General features: G+C 30.6%; 3 protein-coding genes across 4 annotated transcripts; 2 read left to right on the plus strand and 1 right to left on the minus strand.

The window, feature by feature from the left end:
- Positions 1 to 217: 217 nt before the first annotated feature.
- Positions 218 to 5,821, plus strand: LOC123720021 (porphobilinogen deaminase). Of its 2 annotated transcripts, none has more exons than XM_045676435.1 (7): positions 218 to 560; positions 1,241 to 1,313; positions 1,732 to 1,918; positions 2,310 to 2,392; positions 2,872 to 3,056; positions 3,941 to 4,100; positions 4,408 to 5,821. In XM_045676435.1, the coding sequence occupies exons 1-7, from the start codon at positions 507 to 509 to the stop codon at positions 4,911 to 4,913; spliced, it is 1,248 nt and encodes a 415-aa protein (XP_045532391.1). In that variant the 5' UTR covers positions 218 to 506; the 3' UTR covers positions 4,914 to 5,821. The 2 variants fall into 2 exon arrangements, with proteins under 2 accessions (XP_045532391.1, XP_045532392.1); XM_045676436.1 differs by lacking the exon at positions 218 to 560 and adding an exon at positions 1,035 to 1,056.
- A 237-nt stretch (positions 5,822 to 6,058) lies between these two features.
- LOC123720730 (mitochondrial import receptor subunit TOM20 homolog) lies at positions 6,059 to 8,229 on the minus strand. Its single transcript, XM_045677463.1, has 4 exons — positions 7,990 to 8,229; positions 7,476 to 7,579; positions 7,000 to 7,104; positions 6,059 to 6,812 (listed from the first exon to the last, which is right to left on the minus strand). Exons 1-4 carry the CDS (start codon positions 8,114 to 8,116, stop codon positions 6,690 to 6,692), a joined length of 459 nt encoding a protein of 152 aa, XP_045533419.1. The 5' UTR covers positions 8,117 to 8,229; the 3' UTR covers positions 6,059 to 6,689.
- A 463-nt stretch (positions 8,230 to 8,692) lies between these two features.
- Positions 8,693 to 12,482, plus strand: LOC123706570 (vacuolar protein sorting-associated protein 26B-like). The gene has a single exon (XM_045655849.1). It carries the CDS (start codon positions 8,838 to 8,840, stop codon positions 10,230 to 10,232), a length of 1,395 nt encoding a protein of 464 aa, XP_045511805.1. The 5' UTR covers positions 8,693 to 8,837; the 3' UTR covers positions 10,233 to 12,482.
- Positions 12,483 to 14,351: the final 1,869 nt, after the last annotated feature.

A 14,351-nucleotide genomic window follows, 5' to 3' on the forward strand; every position in this document is an offset into this window, starting at 1 on the left:
GTGATTGCATTCAAAGCATAATATAAATTGTATAGAATCGTGTGTTTATAGAGAAAAAAAATCTTTAGTAAAGAACCCCCTAAATAAATGTATCCCTAAAAAAACCTGGGCATCTTGTCTCCCTCTAAATTTGGGGGGAAACCCCCCAAGTTGGCATCACTGCTCTAAATATCTGTCTGAGATGTTATCACTCATCAGTCATATTGACTTTTTGAATGGTATGTCACATGTGTAGAATCAAACGGTAGTGCAGACTGAAGAGAACTTTGAACAACTTTAAATCATGACATAGGAATTTAGTTTAATATAACTTTAACCAAATTTACTAACTTGTCCACTACAGTGTTAGTGACAAGGAAATAATTGTACCGCATAATTATTTATATTAATTCAGTGTTGTTTATATTACAATAAGTGACATAACCTATATGATATTACTATAATTCTGTTGCTCCTGAAATTTTACAATATCGCATCAATCAAGAAAGGAAATTATTTAAATAAAAATGGAAAATGAAAGAAAAAGTAACATTATTCGTGTAGGATCAAGGAAAAGTCAGGTAATATGCTATGTTGCAATGCTATGCTGTTATGCTTTTGAATAAATTGCCTAGTTTCAAATTAAGGTTTAAAACATTTCACACTAATCAATTTATTTTTGAAATTAAATATTACTACTAAATATTTCTTGATTCAAATAAGTTGAGAATAACTATACTATTTTAAACCCAATTCTAAATATTGTTATACATAGTTATTATTGTGTAACATTTATTTTAATTAATACTTCTGATAATCTAAGACATTAAAAAAATTTAAACAAGAAAGATAGTTGATATAAATATTATGCAAATATTGACATTTATAAACCTGTTATTCATGTTTTATTAATATATTTTTTTGTTCAATTTCTAAAAGCATGCATCATTTTTGCATTCCAGTCCTATTCAATTATTAAAAAATAGTGTTTGTGTGTGTTGCATTATTGAATTATAAATTGCTATTTGGATATTATGTAGATTAACATAAAAATAGTTTCTAGGTTTTATTATCTAAGTTAGTAATAATTGAAATTGTCAATATTTTAATGGATGTACATATATTTTAAATATTTGAACTAGAAACATAATTAAGTAATTTAAAAGTTGCATATAGTTTACTTTTTATTGTTATCAATTTACTCTAATACACTATTGCTTATGTAGAGGATTAGTTAACTTTAGAACTGTTTTTTTTTCAGCTTGCACTTATACAAACTAATCACGTAATTGATTGCCTGAAGAATGTGCATCCAGAGAAAGAATTTAGACTGGGTAAGGAAGAAGGTTGTTTTTTGCCTAATTTTTGCACATAACACTATCATTCATTAAAATGGCTGTTTCCTTGACTCAAATGAGATCTGTAACATCTAAACATACAATTGTGTCTGTTTCACTGTTTTAGAGTAGTGTATATTACTAGAAGAACCAATTTTGATTTAAAATATTAAAAGAATTATGTCAATGTAATTATGACAACTACCTTCAGTCAAGCACTGCACTGCATCTTTTGGGACAAATAATTCCATATTGTAAAAATTTCAACTAAGTACTTAACCAATGTTTGTCTCGTTGTCTATCAGTCAGAAAATCTCATATCATTTGTACAGTGTGGTTTTAATATAAGATAAACTGCTATATAACATACTAAGTTGAAACTGTTTCCCAAAAACAATATAAATTATTTCAACAGTATCAATGACAACACTGGGTGACCGTGTCTTAGATGTGTCCCTTCCAAAAATTGGGGAAAAATCACTATTTACCAAGGACTTAGAAGATGCTTTGAACAACAATACCGTGGACTTTGTTGTGCATTCATTAAAAGACCTACCTACATCTCTACCTGATGGTTTAGCAATTGGGGCAGTTTTTGAGAGGTAAACCTGCTGATATTTGTTTAGGTATTATTTTTCTCAGACTTAGCTTATAGATCCTAAAAAGAGTGTATAAAATTAAGCAACTAGTCACAGTTTTTATATCACCCAGCAATGAGACTAATCACTTTCACACAGTTTCACAGTTTCGTTGTAGATAAATGAGATATTCCTGTAACAAATTTTATGAAATATTTCACACAATCCAGCAATAATTGTTTTCTCCTGATTAGTTGAATATTTAGTTTAAGAATTTATAAATTTTAGTCTTTAAAGTCCATTTTATATCATTCTTATTCATTCTAATAACTTCCCAAGTATAGCTTCTCTTCTATATATATATTATTTAGTAATTTCAATAATAAACTCTAAGTTGTATTCTATTTCATTTCAGAGAAGACCCCAGGGATGCTTTAGTTCTTCGTGAAGATATCAAGGCCGCTTCTTTGCAAGATTTGCCTGAGGGATCTGTTATTGGTAAGTTCCTCCTGTACTTATTTTTTATGTTTTCTAATATATATTAGACAACTTCATTACTCACTTAATGCCTTTGTTATTTGTATTCTTAATGTGAAAAAAAACTTGCAGCACTATATCACTTGGCCTTAGTTTTCTGTAACTACTTCGTGATCAATCGTTTTTTTTCTGATAGGCAAGTAGGTGATCAGTTCTGTGCCTGGCGCCATCGAGTTTTTGGGTCTAAGACATGCCGGTTTCCTCACGACGTTTTCCTTCAAGGGAGTGTTCAATAGAAAAGTGCATAGCTTGGGTTTGAACCTACGACTTTTACGACTCAATCGTTACTCTTAATGCATTTAATGTATATTTCTTCTTTATTGACGTTCATAAGTGTACATTGTGTTACCTATATGAATAAATGTTTTTTTGACTGACTTTGAGTGTTAATAAGTAATAGGAGGTGTTGTTCCTAACTAGATGTTTAAAATAAACTTTAGGAACTTCGTCCCTTCGACGCACAGCCCAATTGCGAGGGAATTATCCTCAGCTAAAAGTAATAGACGTGAGGGGAAATCTCAATACTCGATTGAAGAAATTGGACGATCCGGCTACAGAGTATTCCGCTTTGTTGCTCGCCAGTGCGGGGATGCAGAGGATGGGATGGGCCCACCGAATAACGAAGGTATATTTTCTTTTAAAAATATGTATCTTTAAAGAAGACGTGCTATTAAGATTTCGTCAGTTAAAGTCATAAGCTACTAGTTTAAATCAAGATACGTCATAAAAATTCAGAATTATAATGCAACAATAAATGTTTTGATGATATTTTTATAAATTATGTATTTACGTGCACATACGGTTTTATCAAACGCAATAATTGATCACCAATTTGCATTTTTTAATTATAAAGTATAAAGTGACATACGTCAAATGTTTTATCATATGACAAATACGTGAAAAGTGAACTCTATTCTACTAACTATTAAACCGATATCATAATATTTTTTCTGATATTTGTTTTGCCCTAAGTATTTAAAAAAGATTTGATAATGTTTCCGATTTTTAAAACCATTGTTCTTTGAATTGTTAATAATTATCGAAATTACATTATGTAGAACAATGTCAGGGATTTAGGAAGGGCGTATTCAATTACATTATTATCATATTACTTTGTATTTAGTTATTAAATATGTATAATTTGAAGTAAGCATTTTTTATGACCTTCGTACTTAAGTGAGATAATGGATATGATAATGCAAGAAATATTTTTTTTACGTGCGCGTGTGGCGTTTTCGTTATACAATAATAATAAACTAACAGGTAAACTCTTTTGCACATAAGGAAATTTACGTTCTTAGGTCGGATTTCAGTAGAACTAAACGATGTAAATTACCTTAGATGCCCGGTTTTTTTTGCAAAAAAGTTTAGTGTAGAAAATAATTAATGTTATTCAAAAGTGTCATATTTTCATAAATAGGTTAATATACTTGTATATTAAAAGTCTGCCTATAAATTTCATGAATATAGTTTCAATTTTATATTGAGTCAAATTTACTACTTCTACAGTTTTTACCATGTTCGGACATGATGTATGCTGTGGGGCAAGGGGCGTTAGCAATTGAATGTCGCTCGGATAGTGAAGAAATTTTAAAAATGTTGGCGCCATTTAATCACCCTGAAACATACTGCAGAATACTGGCTGAAAGGAGTTTTTTAAAAACCTTAGGTGAGTTTTATACATACATAAAAATTAGTGGTAAATAAAATATCACTTATGTGTTATGTGTTTTTGTTGCTTAAGGGGAATATTATAAGTTATTTACACTACATTAAGTTATGAATGTTTAAGATCAATTTCACGAATTTTATCGATTTTTAAATTAGGACGACAATTAACCATGATTAAGGCCAAACATCCATACGAAATTAATATACATACATTATAAATTAATAAACATACATAAATTACTCATTAATATAATTATGGATGCAGTAATTTATTTAAAACAAAACCATTTTATTACATCTTTCAGGTGGTGGATGCAGCGCCCCAGTTGGAGTGTCTACCAAATTAAAAAAGTTGGATACAAATTATCAACTCACAATAACAGGTGGCGTATGGAGTCTTGATGGTGCAACCAAAATAAGCGATACCCTCGAACAAACATTCACGCAGATAAACATATTGGAACAAATTAAAAATAAACCCAAACACAAACTAAGTCCCACAGATGACGGCTCAACAAAAAGAATTAAAGTTGTTGATACCAGTGATAATAATGATAATCCATTAACAGAACTAGATGAAATAATTAAGTCTGACAATGCAAACTGCGAGGAATTAAGAAGTGATGACGAAGTAGACGCATTGAAGAAGATATTCTGTGGTTTGCAAGCAAATCGGAATGTTCCGGTTGATGTAATTAAAAAATGTGATGATTTAGGTCGTGATTTAGCTAATTTGTTGATTGAAAAGGGTGCTCTAAATGTTATGAAAGTTACTCAAGATCTAATACGTTCTTCAGTTGTCAAGTCTTAATGGCTAGATAAAACAGGGTTGCCAATACAAACAAATTTTAATTTACAAATATAGTGACGAGCAATTATTAAGAATTTATTATGTTAAAATAAATGCCTTATAAGTTAAATGGAAAATAGATTGCTCAACAATGTTTACTTTGAAATACAAGGAAATTTTCACCATTAATGTATGTATTTAAAATATATTTTTTTAGATATTAATTAGATAACATTCTAAACAAAGCTGTTGAGGTGGATAATTTCCAAACTATATCATTTAAATTTATTTAAATGAAATTTTTAGTTACCTGTTGTTATTTATGAATTGAAAAAAATTATACTATTATTTCATTAAGGTTAATTATTCTGAAATATGCCATTGTAAAATTTCTATAAATGTCCTACTACTTTATAATTAATATTGTGCTTTGCAAGTTATAATTTATTTGTCCTCCATTTTTTTAGACCTAGGAACATTCCCTAATATACTTACGTCTCAAGAGGTGACAATGTAATATGATACGTTGGCGCATTTTATTTGTTTGTGTAGCGACAAACACAAACTAGTAGCAGCTAAAAAGGTATACAACTTTCTACCCTTCAGACCAGTTAGAGTTAGACTGGTCGTAAATTCTTCCTTTAGGTGCAGGGAAACACATATTCGTCCTGCATAATTGTTATTGGTCATCTTTACATTCCCGCCAATACTTTATTTCAAATAAAATACATAATTATAGATTGTCGACTGATCGTTCCTCTTAATCAGTGGTGAAATCTGTATAACATTTTTTTTATAGTTAATAGGTAAAATAACAAATGAAATCTCTCTAAAAAGGATTTTTAGTATAAGGCCATTATTGCGGAACTATTATTTGTAGATATATTTAAGTACTTATGTACATAATATAATCGCGTACTTATTGTTATATTGTTGAATTTTGGTATTTTATGAATAAATTTGTTGTTTATGGGTATTTTTTAATTTTTTATATGCATGTTTTGTTTTGACAGGATTAATTTTTTTTTATATACATGCGTCTTTACTACATCATGGAACATTACGATCTAGCCTAACTTAAGACTAATAAGTAAGTGTCCAATAACGCTACTTATAGTCTCTATTAAAGAAAAGGATGGAAAGGAAAGGATTAAAATAAAACACAATTTAATACAATACTTTTATTTTACAATAAATCTCATTCAAAACTCAAGCATACTTAACCAGTTGTGAACACAAAACCTAAAAACACTAACAAATTATCTACATTATTGAACTTTTACAGAAAGTATTTAGATTTAATTTTGGCGGCAATAAGAATATTGTTTCACAGCCTCCACACTCAATTATTAGAAGATTAAGCTTCTACCAGTTTATAGTAAGTAGTATTATTAATATGAAACTATTATTTTGTATTATAGAATAAAAATGTCATAAAATAACATTTACATAATGCTTTTTTCAATCTTTATTTCAACAGAAGGCATGATTATATGAAATAAGATTAGTACTAAATAAAAATTTAATCTAGAAAAAAAATACATAAGTATTGAAATAATGGTGCAGACTAAGAATCTTAAATATTGAATAGATAAGAGGAAATGAATTTATAGGCCAATAAATCTAACTAGAGCCATGGCTTTATGGAGTATATGATATGCCAGTCCCAAGATAGCTATGAACAATTTGGTCATGAACATAATTAGTAATTTGAAGCAAGTTGTCAAAAATATTAGTATTTATTCAGAATTGTTTTGTCCAGCATACCATATGTTCCTGTACCATGTCAACACTAATTTATTCAACATCTTCTTCTTGTAAGGTGGCACCTCTCATTGAAGAGCGAAGGCGGTCAGATATCTCTGGTAACTTCTTGAGGAGTAGGTGGAATATGTGTGGTGGCATTGTTTGTTGAAGCACCTATAAACAAGATATTATTAGAAATCTAAACTAATATAACAAAGTCAAGATTGTATTTTAGTGTTGGCTTTTTTTTTGTATCTAGTGTGGTGTATTAAAAGTAAAATGTAATTTTACTCTGATATTGATTGTTTATTTTATAATAAGGCATATGATGTAACCTTCTACATACTTTTATTACACTTACACTTAGTAATTGCTGTGTCTGTCCACATACAGCCACCGCCTGTCCTAGATGTTCTACACCTGCCTCTAAGTCACCAGCTGCAAGTAATTCTTCTCCCAGTTGAATCTAAACAAAGTTTTAATGTAAATTCTTCATTGTGATATATAGTTGTTTGAAAAAAATTATATACATATCACCAATTTCTTTAATACACTATATATATCAAAGACATTTTATTTATTTTGTTACTTTATTACCAAACATGGAATAATTATTGTTCATATTTTGACTTAAATCTAAATACACTAAACTAAGAAAACATTTCTAGACAACTTGCATGCAGAAAAAAATGATAAAATGTATATATTTTAGAGAAAACTTTAGTTTAATTAAAACAAATGGTAAATAATTTGTATTTCAAAACTATAAGTACCCTCCTGTTTCATGCTATTTTGTTAAGGTTTAACCTGGATCTTTTAAAGCCTAATTTGAAATACCTGTTGCAGGAAGAATCTCTGCATCGCTTCATGATCATTTGTATCAGGCAGAGGACCACCCATTGTGCGTGATCTGCTTGAATTCTGTCGTGCATTTTGCCTACCTAGAACAATAGATTAACATGATATTAAGAAGTCACAAATAGTTAAGTATAAAACAAAAGAAAAAACAACGTATTAAACTACTATTATCAATAATAATATGAAGGTTATAAAAAGAACTTAGATCAGTAATCAAAACCTTTGTACTATGATACTTTCTATCAAATATAAAATAGTTACTAGAAATTGTGGTAATTTTTGTATATTAGCAATAATACCTACGTTAGTATACGCAGTTATTTGTCTTTTATAAATTAAAACAAAAGCAGAAGCGCCATAAAGCTGAATTAAGAATTTTTTTAGGTTGTAATTATACAACATGAAATGACTAAAGAATATGGTAATATTGCTATTGCTTTGTAACAAAGCAAAATTACACAAAACTCTAAAAAGTGTAGATATAAATACTTACGCTCCTTCAATTTTTTTTTGTACAGCGGGTCTTTACGACGTTGTTGATCAAAATACACACAATACCCTAAGAAAAGGGTACCAGCTATTCCAGCTGCGAAACCTAATGTTGTGCGGCTTAGTTCCATTTTAATTTATATATTGTAACAATGAAGTCATATAATTAAATGTATATGTTACGAACGTTCAGTACATTTACAAAAATCTCGTCGCCATTGAAGAATGAAAAGAAATGTCAAGATAAGTTTCAATATTGGCTGTTGTAAAACTTAGCTGTGTAGTTGGCAGCGCTGTTTCAGTTATAAGGATGCGTTCCTAATATTTCAGCAATAGTTATCACTTTTTGTAAACATTTATGGAAATACTCTGTTAAAATAATTTTAGCGTTAAAATATCATTCAACATAATTATTTATAATAATATTGCCTTTTTAACTGATTATTTAAAATTATACGTAACTATAACAAATTAGTAAAGAACATTTTAATATTTCTTGCCATATAATAAAAATAGCTGATGTACACATGATTGTAATTTGAGATTTTATATATTTTAAAAAATCCCTGTTTTTTTAATATTTATGCCTGTCGATCCTTGTAAGAAATTTGCCTGTGAGATCCAGAGATGCCTTGTTGGTAAGTTAATTTAATAAAATTTTATTTATGAAACCACTTGCCGACAACTAACATTAAATTTAGTCGCCATCTTTACTGCAATCATTCAGTCGCCTCTGGATTTGCGGGCGTTTCATCGCCGAATTTCAATGTTTTGCTCAAAATTAACTCTATTGTTCCTTTCAAAATATTTATAATAAGTTCGTGGAGTGTTGCGTAATAGTTTTGTGTAAAAATGAGTTTTTTCGGATTTGGACAGACAGCGGATATCGAAATCGTGTTCGATGATGCTGACAAACGCAAAGTTGCGGAGGTAAAGACAGATGATGGTAAAAAGGAGAAATTACTATTGTATTACGATGGTGAAACTGTATCTGGCCGTGTAAATGTAACATTGAGAAAACCAGGCTCAAAACTAGAGCACCAAGGCATTAAAGTAGAACTTATTGGTCAGATAGAACTATTTTATGACAGAGGTAATCATCATGAATTTATTTCCTTGGTAAAGGAGCTTGCCCGGCCGGGCGACCTATTACAGCATACGTTGTATCCGTTTGAGTTTGCAAATGTTGAAAAACCATATGAAGTTTATACTGGTGCTAATGTAAGATTACGATATTTCCTGCGGGCTACGATTGTTCGGCGTTTAACAGATATTGTTAAAGAAGTTGATATCGCTGTGCACACGCTATGTAGTTATCCGGACGTGTTAAATTCCATTAAAATGGAAGTGGGCATTGAAGACTGTCTACACATTGAGTTCGAGTATAATAAATCAAAATATCATTTAAAAGATGTTATTGTTGGTAAAATATACTTCCTTCTTGTCAGAATAAAAATAAAACACATGGAAATATCAATTATCAAACGAGAAACCACTGGTTCAGGCCCTCACACATTTACAGAAAATGAAACTGTTGCAAAGTATGAAATTATGGATGGGGCACCAGTTCGAGGTGAGAGTATTCCGATTCGTGTTTTCTTAGCTGGTTATGATTTAACTCCTACAATGAGGGACATTAACAACAAGTTTTCAGTAAGGTATTATCTTAATCTTGTGTTGATGGATACTGAAGATCGTCGTTACTTCAAGCAGCAAGAAGTTACTTTATGGAGGAAAAGTGATAAATCACGTTTACCACTTCATAATCCTCACCATCCACAAAATCTTGCTACTCCAACACCTCAAAGACAGCTAAGTGCCTCTAGTGAGGAGAATTCTATTAGAACGGCATCTCCGAATGCACCAGAAAACTTACAAAGGTCAGTCTCCCCACCATTGCCTGCAGAGAAGCAAAATGGCCCTGCACAAATGGAACAAGAAGAACCTGATGTTTTACCTGAGAAAATGTCCAACACACATATTGAAGTAACATCGGATGTTATAGAAAATACTGAAAGCCCTCCAACAACGCTACCAGAAAATAACATAGAAACATCCCCAGTTTCTGAGAATTGTGTAAAATTAGCTGAAGTGGAGAAACCACAGATAAGTGAAAAACCCCAAGTCAAAAAAGGTAAACCACAAGCTGAAAAAATAATGGTTGCCGAAAAACCCCTTCTCGCTGATAAGCCACAACTTGCTGAAAAACCAAGGCTAGTGGAAAGTGAAGCCAGCCCAAGTCAATAGCCATTTACTTGTGCGGTGATACGCACCAACTCTATGGACTACATGTTTTATTTGAAAACAATTGTTTAAAATATGTATAGCCATTAGATTGTTAATGTTTCATTTTTGATGTTTTATCAAGTAGTGTTATAAATAATGTAAGTGTAATAACAAAATTGTGATAAGGTTTAAAAATGCACTTTTCTTTGGTGTGTCTCCAAGATGCAATGCTATTGAACATAAAGTACATATTTATTTGATTAGGATAGATAAATGATAATTGATATATCGTATGCCTATAATTTGTTTATCTCAATTTTTGTTAATTAAAGTGCAGTGCACAGTATACTATAGCTTCTAATTCTTTTTGCAAGAAAATTTGTATATTTTTACACAGATTAGTGTATTTGAGAGAAGCAATATTTAAATATTGGTAGCCTTATTTGTATATTAGAGAGATCATGGTCGGCAGTTGAGAAGTATGTGTTATGCAATAGGTACATTTATAATATTTAGCTAATCATCTTCATTCTGGTAATTGATCATAATTGAACATCTAAACACTTTCATTGCTAGTCTACCTTAGTATCAGACTACTATACAGTTTGCCCATACTATTTGTAGTACTCTGTTAATGAACTATATTTTCTACATCAAACTCAACTTACATGTAACTGACATTACATGAAGTTAATTAGTCATTTTAAATTATATACCTAATAATGTTATATTTAAATAAATTCATACATAAATAAATATTCACTCATAGCAACTAAACCAATTATTATGAAGGTCGTGGGAATGTTTTTTATTCTGAAAACTGAATTTACTTCAGAGTTTGTATATATGTGCAGATTTATTTTTAAATTATTGCTGTGCATTTGTGGACTTGCAAAAATTATGAAAGTAAATATTGACTTGACTATAAATGCCATGTCTTTTTACAATAATTATTTATAGAATCGTTATTTTCGATTGAAGATTGTCAGCGTTATGAAGTCCCCTTTCATGTATTTGGTCATTACATCATTCACGACCGCTTGGCTACTATCTGAATGATAACACATACATATATTATGAGATTAGTCAATAATGATCTGTATATAAATATTTCGTTTCAATAAAATATTATGAAATATAAACAGGGTTTATGAATTGGAATAGGCATCCTTTTAATTACATAATGTTATCGGCATTTTACAATCAGACAGCCTTATCAAACTGTATGAATTGTGATACTAGGGAAAAATAATTGAAGGTATAATTTTACGTGACAATACAAAATATGTAAACACACATGTATTGTCACGTGAACATACACATACTCAACCTAGACTTGGTTTAACAACTTGGCTAAACCAGTCTTAACGAGTTGTTTTTATTCTGTTCATACCTGTTTCTGATTTAATTCTTGTATTTTTAAAACATTGCCACTTACGACCTAGCAGCTATTAGCTAACGCAATAAAACTTAAAAGTAGGTTTGCTTAAGTGGGCGTAACTTAAAGAGCTTTTCTATAAAACAAATATTTAAGAGGTTTCTTCGACGAGTCGAGTTAAAGTAGATTTTAGATTCCACTATTGTTCGTAATTTAAAATTCTTGGGTGATATAAAATTATCCATACTGTCTAGAGACAAACTGTGCTGGTTACATAATGTAATCACCTGACCTTATGTACCTACGGCGTGTTAATGGTTTTTCCGTTTTTGCAAATGAAATATGTATATGAATTGGGATTTCCTTCCAAATTACCAATATAATTTTTTTATTTTATGCCAATGTCTTTTAAATTTACATATGGCCTTTACGGGGATCACAATTTATTCTGTTATATTTTTTAGATCACATATTGTTCTATTCTGCTAACAGTTAACTAATGCATTACTGTAGTATGATCGACATCAATTTATTTCAATTGAATATATTAAATGTGTCCTTCATATCATTGGTTAGGTTGCCAATGAACAAGTGATACTACTAAGCATAAATAGAGAAATGAATCCCCATTACCTATATTATCTATAACTTATTTAATTATATTTGTATATGAAATTGTTTTATAGGTTGAGGTTTAAATTTGATTACACTTACATTATACGAAGCATTGGATATTTTAATCATAATTTATTAGAAAATTAAACATTACCAGCCAGTAGGTTAATCTAGACTGAGGGTGTCCAATATGCTCTAGAAATTCTATTAATTTTATTCCATCAATTTATTTTTAGGTTCGATCAATTATGGACATTTATGTAAAATGTTTGAATGTATGTCAATATATTGTTAACAAATAAATGTATAAATTTATGTGTCTTGTCTATTTCTTCACCCCTATAAAATGCCTCGAACAAGCTTCCATTGTATATCTTCATAAAAGTAAACGTGTTTCCTGTGATAGTTAGAAATGGCCCTTAGTTTTGTAATGTTGTGATTTTGTACCAGTGACTATATTGATTGAGATTTAATGTTATGCATGGTACTGTGTAGAACTCCCACTAAATGGATGTATGAGTCTTATCGAGTGTTAAAAATAAAAAGCACTAAATGTAAAATGTGCTGATAAGTTAGGAGTTTTGATCGTTTAAATGTAGCGTATAATAAACAAAATGTTGGTATCTGAAATTGAATGAAATATAATCTCTTAGTTAAATTTCGTGAATGTTTTTCTGCACCTTACTGCTCAGTTTTTCTACCATTATATTACGATAAAAATAATGATTGGGATATACTTACTACCCGTCCAATTAAATTTCGTTTTTATTTTTTAAATAAAATATAATTTTAACACTTAACACACTGGCAGCATTTCCTTCATGTATAAATATGCGATATGTCTACGTTGCTTAAAATTGGCACTAAATATTGATAATCTTTTTCCTTCCAACTATTTTTAGGCAGATCAATACACGGATCGCCCTTGGTCTCATCTTATTGTGTAGAAATTAAGCATTAGGGAAGAACACAACTCAAAGACAAACAAGTCAAACACTTCGGTCGGTTTTTGTAATAAAAAAATGATTATTTTTCAGAACACAACTTTCAAGAAGTGCGTTGTGATCGTGTGTTTGAAGCCATGAGACAGTGTTGTTTGAAGCACAAACAGGTATCTTTGGTCTGCGGAGGCTACAGCTTGGAGCCTAGGACATTCGCGCCCGTCACTGACAGGGCGGATAAACGATTTTAGGTAAGAAAAATCCTTCCCCGGGAGAAAGTAAAACAAAAGACGACAGCATGTTTGTTTTAATTTCATCCTTTAACATAATACGTATAATTTATGCTGGATAATGTTGACGAGCACGGAATCCTTCCAAATTTGTTTGTTAAACAAACTTAAGTCAATATAGGAGTATGTGGTTTTCTCAACATTAGTTTTTAGTATTCAGTTGACATAAAATGGCTATGATAGACTCTCTTGAAGGCATGTCTGGCTTCACAAACGAGTGTCATGTTACCATTGTGGAATTAAGCCACTTGCTATTGAAATTGATACCTGGAACCTAGACAATAGCTATTACTAGTTTAGTACTCAAGGAATCCGTATTTTCGTCAACACGATCATAAGAGTGAAATTCAGAAACGAAACTAGCTAAGTTTGTATCCAATACGTCTAAAATATATTGGATTTTAACATACAGGAGTCTTAGCTGGTGTTAATTTCCGCATCTGTATATCACCCTTAAATTTTGTAATTGAACGTATTTTAAACGTGGTTAAATTTTTTTAATAAGCATATAAATAGCATGCCTACTAGTGTATGTGATGTAATATTGTTTCTGATACATCATTTTTAATTAATTTTAGGCTCTTTTCGTCTCATTCGCGAGCCGCAACTTTTTTTCTATCGAAAATGCTACTGGATAATACTGTATTAGGCATCCTCTATACATGTCTTACGGTAATAATAGTGAACGTAAGCTTTGGCTATGGGAGCGTTCAAGTATTACGTCACGCAATTTTTGGAGAATCTTGATCCCCCTATGAAACGTGCCGTAACGTTTTCTGTATTCAATAGTAAAACGTTTCGTGACCACCCCCAGTGACTCTTTATACCTAAAACTTACCGTTATGTGGTGTAAGGTCCTGGAAAGTGGAAAAATAATATTATCAATAACGCGTAATTCAATCCCCGCCCCGCATCC

The sequence above is a fragment of the Pieris brassicae genome, chromosome 2 (genome assembly GCF_905147105.1).
Source record: "Pieris brassicae chromosome 2, ilPieBrab1.1, whole genome shotgun sequence".
Taxonomy (NCBI): Eukaryota; Metazoa; Arthropoda; class Insecta; order Lepidoptera; family Pieridae; genus Pieris; species Pieris brassicae.

What these genes read in the sequence shown, in the direction of transcription:
- LOC123720021 (XM_045676435.1), top strand. Translation starts at nt 507, where the DNA reads ATGGAAAATGAAAGAAAAAGTAACATTATTCGTGTAGGATCAAGGAAA. An exon ending in AGAGAAAGAATTTAGACTGG is followed by an intron (nt 1,314 to 1,731) that starts GTAAGGAAGAAG and finishes TTATTTCAACAG; the next exon opens with TATCAATGACAACACTGGGT. An exon ending in GCCTGAGGGATCTGTTATTG is followed by an intron (nt 2,393 to 2,871) that starts GTAAGTTCCTCC and finishes AATAAACTTTAG; the next exon opens with GAACTTCGTCCCTTCGACGC.
- LOC123720730 (XM_045677463.1), bottom strand. Translation starts at nt 8,116, where the DNA reads ATGGAACTAAGCCGCACAACATTAGGTTTCGCAGCTGGAATAGCTGGT. An exon ending in CAAAAAAAAATTGAAGGAGC is followed by an intron (nt 7,580 to 7,989) that starts GTAAGTATTTAT and finishes CTATTGTTCTAG; the next exon opens with GTAGGCAAAATGCACGACAG. An exon ending in AGAGATTCTTCCTGCAACAG is followed by an intron (nt 7,105 to 7,475) that starts GTATTTCAAATT and finishes AACTTTGTTTAG; the next exon opens with ATTCAACTGGGAGAAGAATT.
- LOC123706570 (XM_045655849.1), top strand. Translation starts at nt 8,838, where the DNA reads ATGAGTTTTTTCGGATTTGGACAGACAGCGGATATCGAAATCGTGTTC.